Source organism: Peromyscus leucopus, chromosome 2, assembly GCF_004664715.2.
Source record: "Peromyscus leucopus breed LL Stock chromosome 2, UCI_PerLeu_2.1, whole genome shotgun sequence".
Classification (NCBI taxonomy): Eukaryota; Metazoa; Chordata; class Mammalia; order Rodentia; family Cricetidae; genus Peromyscus; species Peromyscus leucopus.
The window spans coordinates 137,490,718-137,516,190 of NC_051064.1; the positions used below are offsets into that span (position 1 = coordinate 137,490,718).

Consider the following 25,473-nt stretch of genomic DNA (forward strand, 5'->3'; position numbering starts at 1 on the left):
TGCATCAATACAATTTACAGATCAGGAAAACAAACAAACTTTATAAGGGTTATTTATGCACATCACGAGATGAAGTATAATGTCAATAAAAAAGAATCCTTCCAAAGCAGGAGGCCCCTGGAGGCCTTCTCCAGGGAACACAGCACTTACTGTTGTAAGGGGCTTCCAACTGTTGGAGAGTAGCCTCAAATGTCAGCTGAATCTTTGGGTTGTCCAACCATAACTGCAACTGTATTTAAATGACAGAAGTTGTATTACATGCCCACAGACACATACCACCAATGAGTTTCTTATTTTCATATAAACAGCAAGAGTTACAGTACTGGCAAGGAAACTATTGTGTGACATAAAACTGCACAGTATTAGTAAATTATTGAAGCTAAAGGCTATTTGGCCTAGAGAAAAGTGCCTAAGAACCAGTAAGAAGCAGCTAGGATTTAAACCTGGGATTATGTAATTCCAGATACTGAGCAGATAAGAATCATAATCATTCAGGTATACAGGGGCTAAAAAGTGTCAGTGATGATCCCTCAGTTCTAGGTTGTACAGCTAAATGAGTAGGTGAATGGGGCCAGTGAAGACAAACACAGACTACACCATGAGTCTAATTCTAAGACAACTAAGAGGAGACACAAGGTAGGGAGCTGGGAGGAGGGAAGGTCTGCAGTAGGATAATGAAGTCAATGTACAGAAGACTCCTGGAGGAGAAGAAGGGAGAGGATGTCACATAATGGCCAGGTGGGAAGCATCTGACTACAAGGCAGAGATACAGGAGAAAATCAATACACTGTGAAGCCAAGAGAGCAGTATGTTTAAGAAAAAAGGAACAGCGAATTATTTCAAAGCCTGCAGATGAAGAACGAAATGATTATAGTATAGCCAATGGTTCTCAATGAATTTCCATCAAAGTGAATAGCCACACACATATATATACACATACACATATTTACAAAATGCAAAACAGGATAAATACCATCATATTTAAGTCCTGCTAAAAATTAACAAACACTGTTTTGTAGATTAAGTTCTAACCAAGGAATTTAATTTGGTTAGATATAAATAAACCAATCACAAAGGGCTATGGCTAGAGCTACATAGACACTCCATTTTTTGGAGAGCTACAATCAAAGAAGAATGCAATCACTCTATATACACTGCTCAAGCTCTTCCACCTCACAGCTCCTTCCTCTTTCCACCCTGGGATAAAGCTCAGGTCAGAGCTCTACTTCAACCATCAAGTCAGACAGACAGAAGATGGAGCCCAAGGCCAGGGAACAGATACAATCACTGCAGCAGAAAGCAACCCCTAGCCAGAAACTCAACACTAACTTGAGCCAACCCTTCATCAAATCTTGACTTTGTGTCCCAGAAAACGAACCAGAAAAGACAGAAATCACTTTTAAAACCATCACTCAAATTTATGTAAGAAGTGAAAACTCTCCTCAAATGAAACAAAACCATGGCAATTTTATCTAAAATTTCCCCTAAAAGCAAATACTGATATGCTTAAGACCTGCTAATTCAGTCATGAGAAGATCAAATTCAATTTATAGAAACTAAGGCCACCCATTCATTTAAATTACCCTGACTCTCCTGTGTTTCAAAACTCCAGTGTACCCGTCACCTCAGCTATCCTGTACTTGGTGATCCAAATGTAGCACCAACTAAAGAAGTAAGTGGTGGCTAAAAGAAAGCATGCTTAAGACATCTCGGAGATATATTCAAAATACCTAGAAATTCTGTAGATACTTCGAGGAAATGGTAGGGATGTTATAAATAACATCTTGCCCGCTTAAAAATTTTGTTTTGTTTTGAGATAGGATCTTACTATGTAGCCTACGCTAACTCTGAAGGAGATCCTCCTGCTTCAGTCTCCTAAGTGCTTTGGTTAAAGACAAGGCTACCATGCCTGATAGCTAAAGAACTTTTTGGCAAAGAACACAAAAAATTATAGCATTACAAATGACTAATAAATGCAAAGAAGGCAATCAGCCTCAGTAATCTAAGCAACCGAAGATGGGTTTGACTTACAATAGCACAGCATCGTTTAATAACAATGGGGGCAGTGAGAGTATTTAACAGTGCAGCCTTTCTGGTATATAATCTGCATCAAAATGCTGAAGATGTTCCTAATATTTTCAACTTCCAGGTATAACCACTGTTAAAGTGGGTAAAAAAAAAAAAAAAAAAGTATACAAATTTTTGGTTTTTACAAATTGAGATTCTATTTAAATGAATTGGGAATCATGAACATAGTAGGTAACTAATTGCTAGACACAGAACCAAGAACACATTAAAACTAGTCAGAGTTTAATTATAGCAAAGTGAAAATGGAAGTTTAACTTTAATAGTTAAATTATGGTCCAACTATCAGGAGAAATATTATAAAGCTTTAATCATTAAAGCTAGAAGAAGTTAAGCCAGGTGACAGAACAGAATTAAGTGTGCAGCTTTGAAGAGAAAGGCAAAGTGATTGCTTCAAGTAATTTATATCCAGCTGGGGATATGGCTCAAGTGATAGAACACTTGCGTAGTACATAAACAGCCTTAAGTCAATCTCCAGCACTTCTCTCCTCCCCACCCCACCCCACACCAAAAAAGAGTTAAGACAAATTTTGTTTCAATGTATATTCTTAGTGTATTTATGAGGTATAAAAGGATCCTAAAAAAAAGCACGCAAATAGAATCCCAACTTGTAGGAATAAAACTTTATACACATCAGTTTCCAGTACCCATATTAGATGGCTCACAACTGTGTACAGCTCCAGCTCTAGGACATCTGATACCTCTGGCTTCTATGGACATGCAAATACTCACACAAGCAGGCATGCACGTGTGTGCGTGCGTGCGTGCGTGCGTGTGTGTGTGTGTGTGTGTGTGTGTGTGTGTGTGTGTGTACACAGAGAATCAAAACCAATAAAAATAAATCTTAAATACCTAAAGGAAAAAAATTTACCCCTGGCCATGGTTATAAACAGAATAAAAATATTGCAAATTTTTTTCTGTCCTTCTATGTTTGTTTTCTATATTCTCTATAAAAGTCATAGGCAATTTTCAAAATCCAAGTGAAAAAAAGGAAGGCATAGATACTTACTGTGCGGTTCCTGATGAACAGAAAAACCTTCTGTGTCTGCTGAGGCCCACTGATGATGTCTGGGAAACAGGCTGCTTCCTGAGAGGTCATCCGGTCATGGGGAAGACGGCTTTGAAAAGCTGCACCCTCCACACCTAGCAAAGGAAGCAGAGGACCACTAGAACAGTGCAAGTGGGCACAGACTAGTTAGTGTTGACGAAACCTCAAAGGCCTCTTCTGCCCAAGGAGGCTTTGTAAAGCTTTGCTTAATTCACAGACTGATACTACCTTAAAAGTGTGTTTGTTTGTGGTTTTGATTTTGCCTCAAAGGTTAAAATTTCAGGTACTATTTCAAGCTTAACATCTCAAAGTTTAAAGTTTATTAATGAATTGTTTTATAACAAGTCATTTAGAATATTTTCATTCATCAAATAGGTAATGCTAAATTATATTCTAATTAAAATGAGCACCATAGATAGCATACAATAAAATTTAAAGAAAAAAGTTAAAGTACACTAACAGAGGCCAGGAGTAAAGAATATAGTCACAAGACTGCATTTGAAATCACAGCATGGAATGCAAAGTTGAAGGTTGAAAACTCAAAAACAGAAAAATACACAATCTCATCAAGAGCAGGTATATCAGTCCTTATTATCTAGTGTTGGCAAGTAGGCAGAGAATTAAGCAGACTATAATGGTTAAGTCAGAAGGTCCAAGAATCGACTTTTTTCTGTCAGCAACATTAGAAATACTTCACTCTATACAAGTGAAATGCTGCTACATACAACAGTTTATTAAGTGAGTTATTCTGAGATTATTTTAATTGGCTTTTAAATATTTTATAAGCTAGGGGGTAAACTCATCTTTGTAAGGGATTCTTGGAAAGCCAGGCACACCCTGGGGTTACAACCCCAACACCTTAAAAACACTAGCACAGCATCTGAACAGCCAGATAGGCGTGGGTGCAGCTCAGAAGCAGTACATGTGCTTAGCTAGCCCTAGGTCCAATTCCCAGCAAACCTCTACTCCAGAAACAGGAAAGGGACAAGAAATGGTACAATTTTAGAGTTTCTGAATTCAATATCATAAAGTATTATAGTAAGTAACAAAGCAAAAGTACCTATATTTAATATTTAAGGTCATAAAACAAGAAGTTGGAAGCAATGATAAAAGGGATTAGTAAAGACTAGAATTAAGAACACAGCAGGTACAAATTTAACTTGAAGACTGTAGCTACTCTAAGGGATCTGTTTCCATAATGACGTTCAAATGACAATCACTACTTAAAGAAACTAATAGTTAACAAAAAGGCCAAGTAAAACTAACCAGTGCTGACAGAGGCCACACATTAAATATTGCTAGATTATAAGAACAAAAACCATATGTTGCACATTTCTAAATAAAAATCAACAATCCTGTCTAACTACCTCCAATCCCAAATCAAAGATTGTCAGAACAACTCACTATTCCTCAAGGGACCAGATAAGAACTGCCCTGCTGCAGGTGGCACCTGACATTAGGAGAGGAGGGGGGAGGGAGAGGAGGAGGAGGTGCGAGCAGGGGCAGACATTTTCTAAATGATACAGCTTTGATGTCCCTAGCCCCTAGCCCAAAACCAAAACAACCGAACAAAAAACAAAAGCCAAACCCCAAAATAACTTAAATCTTTCTAATGAAAAGTTATCTACTCATTACAATTTAGTACTTGAACCAAATACTAGGCTACTCCTGTATAGTTCATGTGTACACTATAAACATGAAAATGAATGATCTCTCTTAAATCCTCATTAAACTCCATTTCTCAGCTGACCACGGCAGTGTGTGTCATAATGCCAGCACTCCAGAGGCTAAGGCAAGAGGATCATAGATTTAAGTCCAACCTGGGCTATGGCAAAACCCCACCACATACCCAAACAAAACCCTCTTCTGGCCTGCCAAAAATCATTTTCTTTCCTAGCTATACTGTATTATATTCTGTATACTTAAAAAGTGATCAATTACTTAACACTTATACAACAGATAATTTTTCAATGACAGTAGGAAAAACTATATGGAGAAAAATCCCCCAAAATTTTATATGACATTTGGTTCAAGATGCAAATGTTCTTAGGGGAAAAAAAAGAAAAAAAAATCCTCATACACTTGGCTAACTTTGGGCATCTGAGGAGTATGTAAACAATTAAGAGAAGTTATTTACTTGACATGGCAATTTCAAAGTACTTCTCTAAATCAGAAATCAAAAACATTATACAAATGCAATAAAAGAAACTAAAAAGGTGGTATTAACATATCAGGAAGAATATTGCTTTTACAGCTCGCTCTATCTATCTATCTATCTATCTATCTATCTATCTATCTATCTATCTATCTATCTCAAGTTGACTGCTCAAGAACACTATCTATCTATCTATCTATCTATCTATCTATCTATCTATCTATCTATCTATCTATCTCAAGTTGACTGCTCAAGAGCACAGCCCAGCACTCAGTACTGCCAACAAGACAAATCAAAACTCTCACAACTCACATCAGTCTCCTTTACAGGAAACCTGCCAACTTGGATAATGTCTTTTGTTTGTTTAAGAAACCAATAGTACGTAGAATTCAGAAGTAATTAGCACTTGGCTCTGGAATATTTTTCACTGCTGTGTTTGGGTGTGCATAATACAATCTATTATTCTAGAAACTCAGAAAGTTACAAAGATGCTCTCTACATTTTTAAAAAGCCCCAGTCTGCCTTGCTTCAGTCCTGTCTCCCCGCCTCACACAGTTAAGTTCTAGAACGGCCGTCCTTCCAGACTGCAATCACACTGAAATATAATGCCCTTTCTGATTATCTGATGCTGCCTCTGGAAACACACAAAATCTTCTTTTTTAAAGGAACCACCTAGATTTTGCAGGGTGAGTCAACTAGAAAAGAAGGAAGCAGGGAGGTAGGACTCTTAAGTATTTTATGCTACAAAATTATTCTGCCCTGATTTTTATGAGATGCAAATGGCATTTTGACTAGTAACAGAGAAGTTAGAGAAAGGAGGCCTCCATGTATGTTTGCCTCTGATTACTTTTTAAATAAAAGAGACAAATTAACTAGATTCCAGGCTGAAAGTGGAAACAAAAGCCTGATGGGATCTACATAACAAGTCTTTTCTTAAAATCAGCAGGTGTGTCAAGTCCTACAATAGTTCTAAAACAGCAAGAGCGAAGACAGGAGGAGAAAGCGAAGTCCAGAGTTCTCCTACTTACACGGTTTGTCTTTAGGGCAAGTGCACTGCCATCAATCCACACAACAGTCTCTACTCTAAGAAGCAAAGTCACTGGGCTCTTCACAGCTGCTGGTTTACCGCTGGCCAACTCATAAAGCTTCTTTGGGTTTCTTTCAGGTTCTAACTTGTAAACAGGAGATACACGACACTACTGTTTGAAGGCAGGAAGCTAGACAAGATGACCTCAAGCTCCCTTCTAGCTCTAAGATTTAGAAGATACCCATCAACATGGATTTTAAGAAACCAAGATACAATCCTGACCACAAGAAACCCTCAAGGGTTACCTGGCTTCATTTGGAGAAGAATGCTGACCACTTAGGCATGTTTTAAATTCTGATTATGTCGGCTGGGCGGCAGTGGTGGCGCACGCCTTTAATCCTAGCACTCAGGAGGCAGAGGCAGGTGAATCTCTGTGAGTTCGAGGCCAGCCTGGTCTACAGAGTGAGTTCCAGGACAGCCGCCAAAAGCTACACAGAGAAACCCTGTCTCGAAACACAAAACAAAATTCCGATTATGTCACATGTGTATGCTTCTGAACATGAACAAAGGGTCGGAGGAGTCACAACATTCATCACCCTCCTGGCAATACTCAGGTCCCTGGCTCTACAGTTCCACATGACAGTTTGCTGTTATACCAGCAATACAGTATCTGTTTCTTTAACCAAAGAGGAACATTTCATAAGACAAATAAAAAACTTAACAAAACTTGGTTTCCTTGAGATTAAGACTCTGGAGGCTGTTCCTGATCAAGTTTCAAGGAAGATCTCCTGATCACTCAGTAAAGGCATTCTCTTTGAAAGAGAAAAGATAATTCTCTGAGGTAAGCAGGTCCTTGGGTCAGTAATGGAAAGATCTCCACTTTGAACAATCCAAATCCCCTGGACTACTAATTACCAACTGCTGTATCTCCAAGGAACTACCTCTGGTCCAAAATAAAACACAAATATGTCCTGAGCCTGCCAGACACAAACTTTAACAGACAAATAATCTTAAAATTATACTTAATGAGAGTAGACAGCCTTCAACAGTAAGTATATATATTCCTATTTTATCCAAGTATCTAAATAAACCAGCTTTGGGCCCTGGCACACAGAGACACACACACATAGATACACACACACACCCTTCAAAGACAAAAAGGATGAAACACAAACATGTTGCTTCAGATTCTTGGAACAAACTTAACTGTTCCAAATGATGACCCTTAAATCCTTTACTTTTTCCTAGAAGTAAAAATCCATAGTTTGGTCTGAGAAGAGAAAGCCCTTTGTATAATAATTTTTTAAAGGGTAATTTTTACCTAGAAACAAAATAATTCAACTGTAAAGAGATTGCATACTATTAGTTGGGAAAAATACCCAACATCAACAATCATACCTATATAAGATGTCACCTACAGTCTAGTCCTAGAATACCTCAGCTTTAAGACTTGAGTCCATGGCTTTTTGTCTGTGTCTAGTGCTACATTTCTCTCTAAAGGTCCCATGATTCCCGAGAAAAGTACCCGCCATCTCCTCAAAAACATGAAGAAGAATGGAGGGCTGAGATCGGCCTGAGGACTTCAACAGTCTGCTTGCCTTTGTTCTGGCTACATTCTCTACTTATACTACTCTGCCCTGTGGGTTACACTACCCCTGCGCTTCTGGCTACAATGAGAATACCATAGCCAAAAACACTTGCAAGCATCAATCACTCCCTGACTTGGCGGCTCTTGCTAAAGTGGCAAGCATCTAATGCCACCCTCACCTGATGCTTGGCCGTCTCCATACCCTCCAGAACTGTCGTCTTGAAGTCCTCCTGCTTGCCCTGTGGAAGGAAAGAGGAGAACTCAGGGACCTTACTCCATAAATTAAGATAATATCTGGACATAAAGGCCTAATAGTTGGCGACTCAAGAATTTACCACCAACTAGTAAACCGGTATCAGAGAGCTCCTTCTGGAATTAAGGCCCAGAATATTACATCATCTTTCAAATTCTGGTCAGGAAATTTCAACTTCACATGCTGATCCTTGTTGAAAGGCAGTAGAATAAAGTACATAGTATTTTAATTCCTAAATTCTTGCTGCCAGTCTTGGTGAGTAAGTCTGGATGGGATGGGAGATGGAGTCCAATGTCTTTTAACTAACTGTTGCTAGACTGACATGGGCTACAGGACCTGAAACTGCAGCAATTCAGCATCAAAGTCTTAGTTTTCTATCTAAAAAGACAACAAGCAAATGACCGACAATCTTAGTAAAAATCCTGTCCTCATCAAAACAGGGGATGTAAGTAGTTTTGTTTACCATACACGGTAGATAGGACTGGACTAAATACACCAGTGCTTCCTCAGTAAAGACACCATGTAGTCAGAGGTCAAGCTGCAGGCAGACAGACACACACACTTGTGGGAGGATGGAGGGACTCAGGCAACATCCTAGGGAACTTCTACCTTAAGCTATATACTAAGCCTTGCTTTAAAAAAAAAAATCTCCTCAGTGGTACTGTGTAGAACTTCAAGAATCAAAGCTTTGAATTCAGTCGGAAAATATCATTAACAGACTGTCTTCTCCAATCTATCACCAAGACAGACACCATGATCTTGAGCTTCCAAGCCCCTGGTACACTGCAGGGGGATCACAGTGTGGCCTTTGAAAGTAATCTCCCAGTGATCTGAACTTAGACAAGCTACATTAGACAGTTTATTTTAAACTATACCCATACAACAGCAGAGTCCAGCACTGAGTTTGAACAATTACAGCCCTTATAAAAATGTTCCAGGTTTATGAAACACAAGCAGTGATTTTGACAACAAAATGTGCTGACATTGTTTTAATTAAAGATTATTTTCCTATGCTTGTCTAAAGGACCCACTAGGTTCTAGAAGGCTCTTCTGCTTAGACAATATGTATTTGTTGTTTAGAGCCCCTAGGGAACATAAACATGATGAGAAGATCCAAATGCTAAACCTAATCTGCAAACTATTCCTGAGAACACAGGCCCTACAATTTAAATCAGAAATATTCACTCTTGACATGATCTTTTATTCCCTAAAATTGTGGGTTTAAAAAAAAAAAATGCTGGGCGGTGGAGGTACACACCTTTTATTCCAGCACTTGGGAGGCAGAGGTAGGCAGATCTCTGTGAGTTCAAGGAAGTTCAAGGCATCTACAGAGCGAGTTCCAGGGCAGTCAGGGCTACACAGAGAAACCTGGACTCAACCCCTCCCCGCAAAAAAAGTTATCATTGTTGGTTTAATTCCCAACAGAACCAAAGTTGATTAGAATATTAAATCATACTTAGAAAAGAGAGAGAAAAAAGGCTCATAACAGTAAACAAATACAGTTTAAGAATAACATTTTAAGCCAGGCAGTGGTGGTGCACACCTTTGATCCCAGCACCCAAAAGGCGGAGAGGGGTGGATCTCCTGGTTTGAGGACAGCCTGGTCTATATAGTGAGTTCCAGGGGACAGCCAGAGCTACACAGAGAAACACTGTTTCAAAATACCAAAAGAAAAGAGAGAGAGAGAGAGAGGAGTTGACATTAGCAGTTCTCTCTCAAATGATGTTCCTAACTTGGCAAAAATGAAGGTTTCTTATTGTAGAGACATTTCATACTTAAAACAAACAAACAAACAAAACTAACAGAAAAGCAAAAGCACTTTCAACTGGCCATTGAGCCTCAATTATTCCATCCTTCCTGTTTCTATCATTTCCTTTTCTCCAACTACAAGCCATACTACAAGCAAATTTGTTTAAGCTACAAGCAGTTCATCTCTTGTTTTTCTATTGTCAATGGTACTCAACAAAAAAAGATACATTTCTTAATCATGATTACTGTGCTACAAAGCATAACGAAAGAACAAGGTAAGGCAGTCTTTCTTGCTTCTGCTTTTAAAATTACATTTTAAAAATTCTTATAAAGACACTGATTGAGCCAAGAATAGTAGTACATGCCTATAACCCCAAACTACTTGGAAGGCGGAAGTGGGAAGATGCCAAGTTCAAGTCCAGTCTGGTCTACAAAGAAAATTCTGTTCTTAAAAAGATACTGTTAATTGATAAGAATATATAGGAGAAATTTGGAAGCTATCAAAATCCTGGAAATATTTTTAAAAGCTCTTTCATAATATGACACAACTTCAAATACAAGGTATTACTTAAAGAAGTAAGAGGATGAATGCAAAAGGTAATATACAGCATAAGAACTGATGGAAAACAGATGGGCAGTCTTTAATCCCAGCACTCAGGAGGCAGCAGAGGCAGGTGGATCTCTGAGTTCAAGGCCAGCCTGGTCTATACAGTGAGTTAGTTCCAGGACAGCCAAGTCAACACAGAGAAACCCTTTGTTTTTGTTGACAAAACAAAAACAAATAAATAGAACTGATGGAAAACAAAACTAAAACATGCTTAATAAGATTTAGAAAGATTTAGCTCTTGGCCTAAAAGTTTAATTTGTTTAGAAGTGAAAGGATGTGGTTATTTTCTAACCATAATGTATTTGTGGTATATTTACCCACCTCTCAAAGGAGCTGAGAAAAAATTTCTTTGCTTTATTTTTTTAAGACAAGATCTCATGTACCCTTTGCTATTATGTAGCTGAAGACTGAATTTCTGACCTACCTGCTGTTCCCTTCCAAGAGCTTGGATTCTACTTGCATCACTACTAAATGAAAAGCTACATTTATCACTTGAGCTACCTGCCTAGACCCACAGTGTTTTGTTTGTTTGTTTGTTTGTTTGCTTGCTTGCTTTCCAGTGTTGGGACCTGAACCTATGGCCTCACACATGGTAGGCAAGCATTCCATCACTGTTATATCCCCAACCCAGATGTCTTTTTATTTTTTAAGACAAGCTGTCATGTATTCCAGGCTGGCCTTGAACTGATCTTTAGCAAAAACAAACAAACAGACAAACAAAAACACCACAGTAAAACAAATTGTATTTTAGCCAGGTGGTGGTGGCGCACACCTTTGATCCCAGCACATGGGAGGCAGAGGTAGGCAGATCTCAGTGAGTTTGAGGCCAGCCTAGTCTACAAATCGAGTTCCAGGACAGCCAGGATTGTTATACAGAGAAACACTGTCTCAAGGAAAGAAAAAAAGAAAGAAAACAAAACACAAAAAACAAATTGTGTTTTAATTTAACCACTTTGTAACATGTCTTGAAGGAAGAATGACCTAGAGAAAGGAAATGCAATTAAATGTCAACAAAATGATTTATATGTGAAGTAAAATAACTTGTAACTTGGCTGTTTGAAACCTGGGACTTATGCGGGGTTGCTTGGCTCGGCCTGGGAGGAGGGGACTGGACCTGCCTGGACTGAGTCTACCAGGCTGACCTCAGTCCTCAGGGGAGGCTTTGCCCTGGAGGAGGTGGGAGTGGGGGGTGGGCTGGAGGGAAGGGGAGAGGGACAGGAGGGGGGAGAACAAGAGAATCCGTGGCTGATATGTAGAACTGAATAGTATTGTAAAATAAAATAAAATAATAACTTGTAACAAATGAATAAGTGGACAAGACTTAAATCAAAAAGGCTGTGCATAGGAGGACATAGAAAGGATAAAGGACTTTAAAGATTATTCCCTTTTAATTCAGGAGAATGGTAATACAATTCATAAAATGGAAAGAGATAAAGCTGAAACGGAAATATTCTAAAGATGGCTAAAAATTAAAGAATACAACATAGAAGGAACAATGAATCTAAAGATTTTAAAACTACATGGAGGTAGAAAGAGGCTCATCAAGTTTGAGCTTATAAATAAATATGATTGCTCTTAGGAGAGTAAACAAAGCCATAACTTCAAAAGCAAACCAGTTAAGAGAGAAAGACAGCTTAGTGAATAAAGGCACTTGTTGCCACATGTGATGACCTCCGTTTGAGCTAAGGGACCCACATGGTGGATTGACCTGTTCTGTGCCATATAGGTACATGCACATAAAATAAACAAAAATGTAAAAAAAAAAAATTGAGAGTGATTATCACTATTTTGTATTAACTTTCTGCTATCTCCATTTTAAGAAATGACTTTTTAAACATCGTTCAAAAGTTGGGCACGGTGGTGGCATGCCTTCAATCCCAGCAGAGGCAGGCTGAATTTTAGGCCAGCCAGGGCTACATAGAAAGGCCCTGTCTTAACACACACACACACACACACACACACACACACACACAAAAAAAAAAAAAAAAAAACCAACCAAATAAACAACAAAACAAAAACCCCACAACAAAAACAAACAAACAAACAAAAAAAACATTCAAGAGGCTAAAGGTAAGGGCTCCCACATTAAGTGACTCACAATTGTCTGTAACTCCAGTTACAGGAGATCTGATGCCTTCAGGCAACCAAATATACATGTGTATACAGAAAGAGAGAGAGACACACACACTCATACATATAAATAAAAATAGTAAAAATAATCTAAAGCATCGTTAATAAACTCAATACAGTTCTTTCCTATTACCTATCTGACCCAATTTTGTACAGAATAAATGATCTATGCTTGTTAGAATAAATGTAAAACAAAGTAAACTAGGTTCACAAAGGTAGCCAAAAATAACCAGAATTTTCAAGCACACTAGAGGCCTTTTAACACTGTTCATCATGGTCAGTATTTGAGCAACAATATCAATAAAATCCATAGGTTTCAATGGAATAGCAATCCCAAAGTTACACCATCATTGAAAAAGTGAGTTAAAACAAGCAACTTTCATAATGTCTAGAACTAAGAGGGGGTTCTGTTGAAAGCAGGATCTGCCTGGAACTTCATGATGCCAGAAGGACCACAAGTCAGAAGCAGCAGGGACCATGGAGACAAAGTAAGAAGTCCATCCACAGTAAGCTGCTGAGGAAAGCAAACCTTTCAGAAACCAACAGAAAGACTGTTTTCACACACTATTTACCCACATTCCACAGTAGGGATTTTCCTGTTCCCTATTTTTGTGCAAAGTCTTGATTCATAGTATAAGTTTTAAAAATGTTCCAAAGAAAACATAAGATCCTGTTATATTGCCTAGCTACAAGCTTCCGGTGTGTCGAGCAGTAAAAAACAAAGCCTACTTTTCTTATTTACCTGTTTTAAAATGGACAATATCAAACTTTATTCTGGCCACTATTAAAAATACCACTGTAACATTCCATACTAGATGCTTTCTATTCTACTTCATAGTTGCACATATTTGACAATGAAGTACTAAAAATGACTTTCCAGTTTCTAAAAAAAAAAAATCTATCAAGGCTATAAGCTGACCTCATTTTTTATCAATTTGTCCTAGTCCTAGTTCAACTGTATATTTAATACAACATGTTCATACATAATAGTAGAGTTTACATTTTCCCAATGGATTCTTCACAGAAAGCCTCATTTGGCAAATGAGGAAAATCCTCAAATTACCCCATTGTTGTATTACCATGTGATCAGACCAAATAAATGATGGTAGCAAAGAGAAGTCAAAGTCATAACAATAAAGTTGCTCAGCTAAAACTATTGGCTAAAATTATTATTATTTTGAAAAATCAAAACAAAATAAACAAGTAAATGAACCCATTCATTAAGAAAGTAGGGTAATCTCTCTAAGGCCAAACATAGGATTCGATGGTTCTTCTTACTAGCCAAAGGCAATTAACAGTTCAAAATCAAGAATCTAAAACTACTTCACATAAAAACATCAGTTCTTCATGTTTAATGTAAAATTTCTAAAATCCAATCTGGGGCAGAAACATTAGCTTGCAAACAATTTCTAGAAGACCTATGGAACAGCCAGGAAGTTGTGGTGCACCCCTTTAATCCCAGCACTTGGCAGGTGGATACAGGTGGATCTCTGAGTTTGAGGCCAGCCTGGTCTACAGAACAAGTTCCAGGACAGCCAACACAGCTACAGGACAGCCACACAGAGAAACCCTGTCACGGAAAAAAAAAAAAAAAAAAAAAAAAAAAACCCAAAATCTATGACACAACATGATGACTACAGTAAATAACAATAAAGCTGTGTAGTACTGAAAACTACCAAGAGCAAGTGCTAGGCAGTCTCACAACAATGATCTATCTTATCAAGGTAATATATATGACACTCGATAGATTCTGACACTCTACAAATACACAAAAGATTACTTCAAAACAGATTATACACATATCTGATATAAATAATTTCATACAATTTTATCTACCACTTTAGAAAATAAAATGAACTCCTGGATTCTTGCTACACTTTTCCTTCAATACTTTTATTATGCCACTTCACTCCTACAGCCAAGCCAGCTGCTAGCATCTGTAGTCCTTTGGATTGAATACTGTGGTGGAGGATCTAGTCTTATTTTTGAATTCTTAGACTCCAGAACCACACCTGCAACAAAGGACCACAATTGTACAATTAGTTGTGTGATGAATAAAGTGAATAAAGAACTACTGCATTTGGAAAAATCTTATTTTGTGTAGAGAATTTCTCTATTTTACCTTTTTGTTTTGTTTTGATTTTTTTAAGACAGGGTTTCTCTGTGTAGCCCTGGCTGTCCTGGAACTGGCTTTGTGGACCAGGTTGGCCTTAGACTCAAGAGATTCACCAAAGGTTATGGCAGAGCAGAAGGAGCCCTTATTTCCAGCAATGTAAATGTAACCAACCGTCTTATTAAAATAAGAAACACAGAACCAATGTAAAAGAGAAAGCCAAGAGGTCAGAGCTCAGAGCTAAAATCTTACCCTTCCTCCTGAGGTGCTCCTAGCTCTCCGAAAGAGACCTACTTGCTGTGTGTAAGTCTTTACATAGTCTTTCTGTTCTGCCTTCTCATTGGTTGTAAACCCAAGCATATGACTGCCTTGTCACTGCCTGTTGTCACTGCCTGTAAGTACAGCCCTCCAGGTCTTAAAGGCATATGTCTCCAATGCTGGCTGTATCCCTGAACACACAGAGATCTTATGGGATTAAAGGCATGTGCCACCACTGCAACGCTCTTTCTATGGCTCTAATAGCTCTGACCCCCAGGCAACTTTATTTATTAACATACAATTAAAATCACATTTCAGTACAAATAAAATACCACCATATTTCCCCTTTTCTATTTTAATAAAAAGAAAAAAAGCAAAAGGTTATACCTAACATGAGAAAAACTATATACAAAAGTACAATAACTATATACAATATATACAAGTAATAAATACCTAAACAATGCCTAGTCCATTTGTATTTGACAAATCAGAGAAAATAATTCCATTATCTATCCTATTTTGGTTAAGTCCAAAATGTATCTAATTCACTTTCAACCCTGTTAATCTTCAACTATAACTAACTAACCTTGAATTTTTTTGTTTGTTTGTTTGTTTTGTTTTATTTTTGAAACAGGATGTTTCTATGTAGTCCTGGTTGTCCTGGAACTCACTATATAGACCATGCTGGCCTGGAAGAGATCCACCTGCCTCTTCCTCTGAATTCTGGGATTAAAGGCATGGACCACCTTCCAGCTCCATTTTACTTTTCAAAAGTTTCGCCTCTGTATTACATACCAACCCTGTACTCTCTACACTTTCAGCTTCCAAGTCTCTCTAGGGTTTTTTTGTTGTTGTTGTTGTTGGTTTGTTTTTTTAAAGACAGGGTCTTTCCACATAGTTCTGGCTGTCCTGGAACTCACTATCATAGATCAGGAAGGTCTAAGCAGGTCATCACATCAGGCTTGCACAGATAGCAAGGAAATTTATCCCATGAGCCATCTCACTGGCCTCTGTTTTCTCCTTTTTAAGACAGGGTTTCTCTGTGTAGCTTTGCGCCTTTCCTGGAACTCACTTGGAGCCCAGGCTAGCCTCAAACTCACAGAGATCCGCCCGCCTCTGCCTCTTGAGTGCTGGGATTAAAGGCGTGGGCCACCACTGCCGGTTTCTCCTTTTCTTTTAAAGTAAAGAAAACCAGCTGAGTGTGATAATGTATGCCTATAATTCCAGCCCTTGGGAGTACAGGCAGAAGGATCACGAGTTCAACCTTGGCCTCAACACAGTGAAACCAAAATGAGCTTGGGCTATATGAGGTCCATTACAAACCAAGCTCTTCTCCAGGGCCAGAGAGATGGCTCACTGGGTAAAGGCGTTTGTTGCCGAGCCTAACAATCTGAGTTTAATCCCTGGCCCTACATAGTAGAAAGTAAGAACTAGCTTCCACAAATTGTCCTCGAACCCCCCCCCCACCTCCAAAACCCACAATACAAGATTCCACCATTTAAATTTTTGTTACACCGAATAATCAATTAATCAAATATTTATCCATTTTTGTCACATATTTTCGCTATAACAGAATTTGTGATCCAATGTCACTGAAACAAATTAAATTCTTCTACTCCTATCTTTTCTATACTTATTTTTTAGATTACTTAGTATTTTTACTAATCCAGGTTGGGTATACTTTTTATTTTTTGGGTGTATGTGCATATGTGTATCATCCTCAACTGTTCTCTTCCTTTCTTCCTCCTCTTTTTGGGGAGGGGGTGGTTGGGTGAGTTTCATCATTTTTCAGTCCTGGCTAGGCTTGAATTCACTGAGATCCATATGGCTCTACCTTCCAGAGTGCTGGGATTAAAGGTATCTATCACTATCCCAGCAGTCTTCACCTTATTTTGAGTCTCACTGAACCTGGAACTTGGTGATTCATCTAGACTGCTGGCAAGCCCCAGGAATCCTGTCTGCTTCTCCAGTGCTGGGATTACAGACATAAACCACTGCACCTGGGTTGTTTGGGACCTGAACTCAGATCCTCATGCTTCCAAGGCAAGCATTTTACTGACTGAACCATCTCCCTAGCTCCTGGATATCCTTTTATGTGCGCTTTGTTTTAGAGGGGTTTTTTGTTTTAGTTTGTTGTTGTTTTGGGGGAGACGGGGTTGGCAGTTCTGGGGAGCAAACCCAGAGCCTTACGTTATGCTAGGCAAATGCTCTACTACTGAACTACACTTTACAATCCAAAGTGAATTAAGATACTTAATTTTTAAGCCAACAGTTTATTCCAAGGGTCTCCAAATTATTTAACGCACACAAAAATTTTGTTATACCAATTATCACATAAATAAATTTTGCTAATTTAACAGCTTTCCCCCCAAACACACACATTCCAAGTACAAAAGAACTGATTCTACTGCAAAGATACCTTCACCTGGCTTAAAAAAAGAATGTAAATAAGATAGAATATTCTTTTCATACTTAACAGATAGATTATAACTGCCAATCCACTAACCATCTAACTGAGCAGTTGCTTAAGCAGAGCTTCTGTGAAAACAGCTCACACACATTAACTTGAAGAAGCCTTGGAAAAGCATCTAATGGCCCATTTTCAATGTGCTTTTACTTATTATTTTGAAGTATGTTTTCATAAATGTCTCAAACTATGCACAACAAAGCTACTTATATTCTATTATCAAAACAGAATATTATATTCCTAAAACAGAGTACTCTACTGAAAATATCAAGTCAGCAATAGTAAAGTAGTGGAATGGGACAAGTGAGGCTTTTGTACACAAAGGCTTAGTAGCAGCAGAGCAGCTAGCAGGGTAAAGCCTGACCAACGCCAAGGGATGATGATCTGAAGTACATGAGACAAGCTGAGGCAAGCTCCAAATAAAGTGCATTTCTACTAGATCAACCCAGGGGAGGGTGAAGGTCAACTGAATGAGTTTTCTATTACAGAAGCTCCACTGTTAACCAATACATACGATCCAAAGGCAGTTTGTTTCCAGTCACAAAAACAAAGTTTAATCTTCATAGAAAAGACACTGGGAGATGAAACAAAACTATCAGTTGTTAAACCAAATATAAACAACATGGAAATTTTAAGAAAACAAAATAATATAGGTTTAAATATAAACAACAGTTAATATTTAAAAATTTGTAAGCTGGGCGGTGGTGGCGCATGTCTTTAGTCCCAGCACTTGGGAGGCAAGGTAGGTGGATCTCAATGAGTCTGTCTCAAAAAAAAAAAAAAAAAAAAAAAAAAAAAAAAAAATCTGTATTTACCCATATGCTCTTAACAGGAAGGACTACAATGTCATTCATAGTGCAATGTCAAAAAATTGGGAGGGGGGCAATGTTTAAGTCCAAATAAAGAACTTCCTCCCAATAAATTAAATTTAATCAAACAACATGAAACAAAATATCTTATTTTCACTTTTAAAAATTAACTATGGGGGTTGGATGAAGTATCACTTAGTATGAGAAAGGCATCCCATTACAAATCAACTCTCCTAAAACTTTTCTCTCTCCAATGTTCCTCTCTATGCTTTTAGTTCCCTCTACAGACTGACTTTTCTACAACAAGTAACTCAGTACTACCCTCGTACTCTCACTAGTGTAGTACCTAGTGAGAGACTGAGAAAATGCTAGTGAATAACTTGTAGAACACAATTCTGGCTAGGGGAGGCCCTGGCTTAGATGCCAGTTCTGCAAAAACAAAGTAACCTGGATACTTTGAGTAACTTCAATCAGACTACCAGTCAAGCCAGGCTCCAATCTGCTTTCCAGCTTCCTTATCCAATTTCTCATCTAAAGGAACTTCTCCAATTACATCATTTGATCAATCTTTGGAACACCTTGGGCATCTATAAATAACAAAGCCTTCCCCCTCAAATGAACACTTCAGAAAGCAAAGCAAAATTGTGTAAACAAATTTAAAAGTAGGTAAGAATAAAATTAAGCAAGCAACACTTAAAACATTGAAACATAACTTCTAGTTATTTCCTTAACTTAAAACCTACCTTTCTCAAAAATACTAAGACACCTTCTTTATACTAAAGCACTGGATTACTGCAACATAATGGAGTAAAGACAGTGCCTCCAACCCTGAGTCCCTTCAAAACACATTTTGTAGGACCAGGGCCTGATATGTATGTAATAAAACTCTTACAAAAACACATAAAAACAAAGACTTAGTTTATGTTTTTAAAGGACAGAGAAAGTATGTATCAAGTTGGTACTTAAGATAAGTCTTATCTACTGGGACCACAGAATACCACACCAAAAAACAAACTCTGACATATCAGATCATCACTGTATAATACTTAAGAACTCTTAGGTTGAGAATCTGTAGCCTCATGAGCTATAGCAAGCATTTCAACAGCAAGTGCCCAGCAAAGGCAGAGGAAAAAGATAAGCGCCTGGGATGGTCTTTCTGTATGCTGTAAATACGTGTTGCTACCATTGGCTAACAAAGAAGCTGTTTTGGTCTATGGTAAGGCAGGATAAGAGCCAGGAGAGAAATCCAAGAGAGATAGCGGGAGAAGAGGGAAGAGTCAGAGCAGACACTAGCCCTCCACCCAAGGAGCAACATGTCAGCAGATCAGTAATACCATGGCTGTGGCAAAAGACAGATTAATAGAAATGAGTTAATTTAAGATGAAAGAGCTAGCTAGCAAGAATCCTGAGCCATAGGCCAAACAATTTGTAATTAATATAAGCCTCTGTTTTTTTTTTTTAATAAGCTACTATGGGTCAGGCAAGACACAGGAAAACTTCCGGCTATAGATAAGAATCCAAAAGACTGTATTAGGAGGCATAAAAAGAAGAGAGGGAGATACAGATTAAACAAAGAAAGCTAAATACAAGATTTGGGAAGGGCAGGAAGAAAATGCAACAATGAGAAGGTGTTGCTGAGGTACGGAGAAGGCTCTGCTGCCTCAAGAACATGTGCAAATGTAAGGCACCAGACTAGAAGCCTTCCAATAATGAGCTGCCTGACAAATTATTTTAAGAAAGTCTTAGGAAAACCCCTGGATACTGGGATGAAATGAATTTAGAACTTAATCTTTCTCTTTTTCAGAAAGTATTTTTATAATATTTTATTTCAATTATACATTATTTTTAAGAGCTTTAGTCAGAATTTAAGCTCTAAACCTAAATTTAGATTAACAATTGACTTCTAATACTCTCAAGTGGAGTACCAGCATTAATAGTAGGCTTTAGAAAAATAAGTTCTAGTCATTTAAAATGACACCAAAGAGGAGAAACATCCAGGATAATAAAAATAAAAAGATGCTATGTCCAAAGCTGAAAGCTGTCAGAATGAATTTTAATCTGGTTAACTCTAAAAGGAACACAAAAGAGAGCAGAAGTGACCCAAAATGAGCTTCCTGTTTTAAGGGTACAGAAGTAAAAGAACTGGCGAAGTATGGGCAGCTAACAGAAATTTAAAGTCATTTCAAGGAGAGGAACGCTATGATTTTCCAAAGTCAAAATGAGCTAATGAAATGTTATTCAGGGCAGAAAACACAAAATATTAATTAAGACTCTTGTTTTATACTGTCTCTCCAAAACAAGCCAGAACTGGCTAGGATATCCTCAGAAAGCTAGGGCTCACGGCGGACAACAGTTCCGAGTTCTTTAAAGGCTGTCTGAAGCTTATAACGATATAAACCCAATCATCTTAGCCCAATTCATGGGCTAAGGAAGCTGAAGTGCAACCAGTGTCTCTTCATGGCCCTTTCTCTTGGGTGTGTGAGTGTGCATAAGGATGCCAGAGTTCAACGGTGCCTGGCTTCCTCAGTCCCTCTCCATCTTATTTTCTAAGACAGTCACTGATCCTGGAGCTGGCAGATTCAACTAGGCTGGCTGGCCAACACACCTCAGCAGTCATCATGTCTCTGCCTCCTCACACCGCTATTACAGGGGCGTGCTACCACACTCAACTTTTACGCAGGTGTTGGGGATTGACCTCGGGTCCTTGGACTTGCACAGCAAGTCCTTAACTGATTGAACACCTCCCCAGCCCCATGGTCTTTTCTTATACCATTCCTTTGACTAGAAAGCTCAATAATAAAAATTACAAAATCTTAGGCCTGGTCCTTTTAGCTTCAGAATTTTTTATATATGTTCATCAGGAAAACAAGTTTTTACTAACAAGTATGTATAAATAAAAACAAAAACAATAACACTAAAAAACCAAAACTTGAAGCTGTGAAGTCAACTTGTTGCCGACAAGACTGACTCTGTGGACTTGACATTCTGTGTTTTCTCTAACCATTTCTTTTCTCCTAATTCTAGCCAACATACACTACTATTATCTATCACCATCCTTCATTTTCTTCATATATGCACAAAAAATTATCAGCAGCACTATGTATACATGTACCCATACATACATGTATACACACACATAAAAAGACACACAGCAAAGAGCCCCAGAATCAGAATATAAGCCAAAGATGAAGACATAAATAACACCGCAAGATAGGAACAAACAACTGATTTTTATTTCTAAGACAAAACAAACCACGGTTGGTCACTACAACTCACCAGATGGTTCTTCGGGCTCACTTTCATTTTCTTCCTCAGGTGGGGCTTGAGGAGGCGGTGGGGGAAGCTTCTTCTCCTTCTCTGCTTTGGCATTTCTCTCTTCTTCTGAATAATACTCATCTTCTGAGAGGTTGGCCAAGCTTTCATCCATTTCTCTGTATTCTACCTATGTGGAGAGTATACCAGAAAAAACTAAATACAAGGAGAATTTCAATCAGGGGCTCTATTTGGAACCATTAATGGAAATTAATTGATTTCAAACTTCACAAGGCTCTAACCAACTTAGTTATTAAAGACAGAAGGCCTCAAGGAAGAATATAGTGTCAGTTTAGGTTTACTCCAATCTGTAACTTACACCATAATGCTGGTCACATATCTCTGACTCAAGCTCTCTTTCAAGTTTTTTTCAGTGTGTATATTATCAAGCTCACACACTAAAGTTTCAATTAAAATAGCCCTCATCTGTAGCATGAATCTTAAAGAGTCTTATTAATAAAATCAAACCTGGAGCCAAGTATTGGGGTGAACACTGGAAGATTAGAGAGGGAAGATTAGAGAGACAGAACAAGCCACAGCTAACCTCACCTGGCCAACTTCTCAGCTGATCTTGTTTCCTCAGACTGGAAGCTTCTGTGTCCTCATCCCAATGGCTCTCAGCTGAACTGCTGCTCGAAAGCCTGAAGCTTAACTAGCTAAAAGCTTAACCAGCCAAATGCTTCTAGTTTCTGGTCCTCACGCCTTATATATTTTTCCTTTCTGCCATCACTCCCTGGGATTAAAGGCTTGCTTTCTGGGATTAAAGGCCTGAGTCACCATGCTTGGCTGTATCCTTGAACACATGGATTTCTGCCTCTGGAATGCTAGGATTAAAGGCGTGAGTGCTACCACTGCCTATCCTAAGTATCTAGTGGCTTTTCTGTCTGATCTCAGATCAGTTTATTAGGGTATACAATATTTTGGGGAACACAATACCACCACACTCATCCAAAAATACAGTTAACTAGTGCACAAGATATGATGATATATGCCTATAATTCTAGCACCCAGGTTCTTGAACCCAGGTACTTAGGCTAACCAACAATTTCATGGGCAGCCTACATCAAAATATCCTGTCTTAGAATATTAAAGACTGAGGACGTAGCTCAGGCATTAGTTTCTCTTCCCACTGTGGCCACTTTGAGTATCCCTCCTCCCCCCCCCCCCCCCCCCCCCCCGGCTTTTGCTATTATTTGTCTCTTTAAATTGACAAATACTGAGGACAGATGGCCCAGCCTGTTTGTTAGGTCACTGCCAGAGCCTAGGCGTTGAACCTGCCATCTTCAATAATACCTTTACAAAACTTCAACCTAATTTTGATTATGTAATTTCATGCTATTTTAAAAGAGGCACCCCCACATTAGACAAATCTCCAAGCAACAAAACTGCTATATTGTCTGTATACATCTCAAAACTCTTAAAGCAAAGCCTATATAAACTGGCCTCAGCTCCTTTTTTAAAAAATTCTGTGTGGTATATGTACTCCTGCACATTCTAAGCCCAAAGTAGAAAAATGGATGCCCTGTTCTATTACTCTCTGCTTTCTTCCCTTGAGACAGGGTCTCTCACTGAACCTGGAGCTTGTCTAGCAGTCAATAAGCCTTGGAGAGCCTCCTGTTTCCACTCCCCCCCCCCCCAACGCTGGCCACACTCATCAGCTTACCTTTTATTCTTTAAACAGATAATCATCCACTGAAGCTATGATTTACACTAGTCACCAAGTCTGGCTATGAATGGGTAAAATTTCTGACCTCTTTGCTGCTGCTACCTTTTTGCATTTTAATTTATTTTTTGCTATGGGCATTTTAACATCCGAGTGTTTCTGTGCACCACATGCATACAGTGTCCACATAGACCAGAAGAGAGCATTGGATCCCCTGGATCAGATGGTTGTGAGTCACCATGTGGGTACTGGGAATCAAACCCAGGTACTCTGGAAGAACAGCCAGTGCTCTTAAACACTGAGCCATCTCTAGCCCCACATCCTTGCTTCTTATTGTCCCCAAAATAAACATATCTCATGTTCCTTTTGAAAGTTTAAGAAGTGATCACAGGCTGGGAAGATGACTCCTGGGACAAAAGCACAAACAGCAAACAGAAATGAAGACCATAGTCCCCAGCGCCCACATAAAAGGCTGTCAGGAATGGCGGCCCACATGTAATCCTAGTGCTCAGGAGACACAGGAATCCTTGGAGTACGTAAGACAGACAAGCCAAATCACAAAAGTTTGGGGTTCAGTCAGAAACCCTGCCTCAGTGGAAAGTGATAAAGAAAAACACTCTATACCAACCTCCACATGCACGCAAACGTAAGCACACACACACTCGCTACACATATGCACATATAAAGAAAAAAGAGCTAATCGAGAAGGAAAAACAAGAATTAAGCCCAAGAGAATTACAAAGACAATGGCTTAGTCAGTAACATTCAGAAAAAGGAAAATCTTGGAGGCTTGCAGTCAGTCATCTGGACAAATCAGTGAGCTCCAGGCTCAAAGAAAGAGAAAGATCCTAGATTAAAAATAATTCAGAGAGGAGCTGGAGAGGTGGCTCAGAGGTTAAGAGCACAGGTTGCTCTTCCAGAGGTCCTGAGTTCAATTCCCAGCAACCACATGGTGGCTTCCAACCATCTATAATGAGATCTGGCGCCCTCTTCTGGCATGCAGGCATACATGCAGGCAGAATATTATATACATAATAAATAAATAAATCTGAAATAATAATTCAGAGAAATGACTGAGGACAACTGATCAACCTCTACCTCTACACAAACATACATACCATGAACCCGCACGCACAAACACGAACACGTAAGCACAGGTTCGTACACATACATATATATACATACACACACACACACACACACACACACACACACACGTCCTCGAGAAATTTCTTTTCTTTTTTCTATTTTTTTTTTTTTTTTTTTTTTTTTTTTTGGTTTTTCGGGATTAAAGGCTTGAGCCACCATCGCCTGGTGAGAATTTTAAAAGAATTTAATAAAGTAGTTCTACAATTCCTATGAAAATAACATGATCTTGAAAAAGAACAAAGCTGAAGAGTTCACAGAGTTCACACATCTTGATTTCAAAAATATTTTTCAAAACCACAATAACCAGAACAGTGTTAGTGACATATGGATAGAAAACTACATCAGGGGACAAAATGACATTCCTTAGGTGTAACACTGGGAGCAGTGAAACAAGGCGAAAACATAAATTGGACCTCATCAAAGTTTAAAACTTTTGAAACTAAAATAAATAAATAAATAAATCTTGCTATAAAACAATTTAAAAACCCATTTTAAAAAATGAGCCAAGAATGTGACTAGGTAGAGCTGGGGATGTAGCTCAGTTAGTAGAGTGCCTGCCTAGCACACGGGATGCCCTGGGTTTGATCCCCAGTGCCAAATAAAACTGGGTATAAGTGACACATACCAGTAATCACAGCACTGTACTAAAGATGGAGGCAGGTGGATCAGAAACTCAAGGTCATCCTCAACTACATAACGAGTTTAAGACCAGTTTAAGGCCTAAACTGTCCTTTAAAAAAAAAAATGAGCTGGGCAATGGTGGCTCACACCTTAAATCCCATCACTCAGGAGGCAGAGCCAGGCGGATCTCTGGGAGTTTGAGGCCAGCTTGGTCTAGTAAAGGAACTCGGAGGGTCTGTCTAGTAGAGGAACATCCAGGGTCTGTCTGTCCTATCTGTCTAGACGGTGTGGCTCTGTGACCATCTCCCTTCCTGTCATGTAAATCCAGGACAGAGACCAAAACTACATAGAGAAACCCTGTTGTAGCACGAATCTTACAAGGTCTTATTAATAAAAACAAACCTGGAGCCAGGTATTGGGGTGAACGCTGAAAGATCAG

The 25,473-nt window shown here is 38.7% G+C and overlaps 1 protein-coding gene across 4 annotated transcripts in view; it reads right to left on the bottom strand.

The window, feature by feature from the left end:
• Kdm1a (lysine demethylase 1A) overlaps positions 1–25,473 on the bottom strand; it is a 53,493-nt gene that overhangs the window by 24,185 nt on the left and 3,835 nt on the right. For 2 of the 4 annotated variants that reach the window (XM_028875404.2, XM_028875405.2), the window contains exons 2-5: positions 21,566–21,731; positions 8,083–8,142; positions 3,095–3,228; positions 151–229 (exon numbers count right to left, since the gene is read on the bottom strand). In XM_028875404.2, the coding sequence (XP_028731237.1) occupies positions 151–229; positions 3,095–3,228; positions 8,083–8,142; positions 21,566–21,731 (439 nt within the window). The remainder of the gene's footprint in view (positions 1–150; positions 230–3,094; positions 3,229–8,082; positions 8,143–21,565; positions 21,732–25,473) is intronic. The other 2 variants (XM_028875406.2, XM_028875407.2) reach the window with 1 other exon arrangement.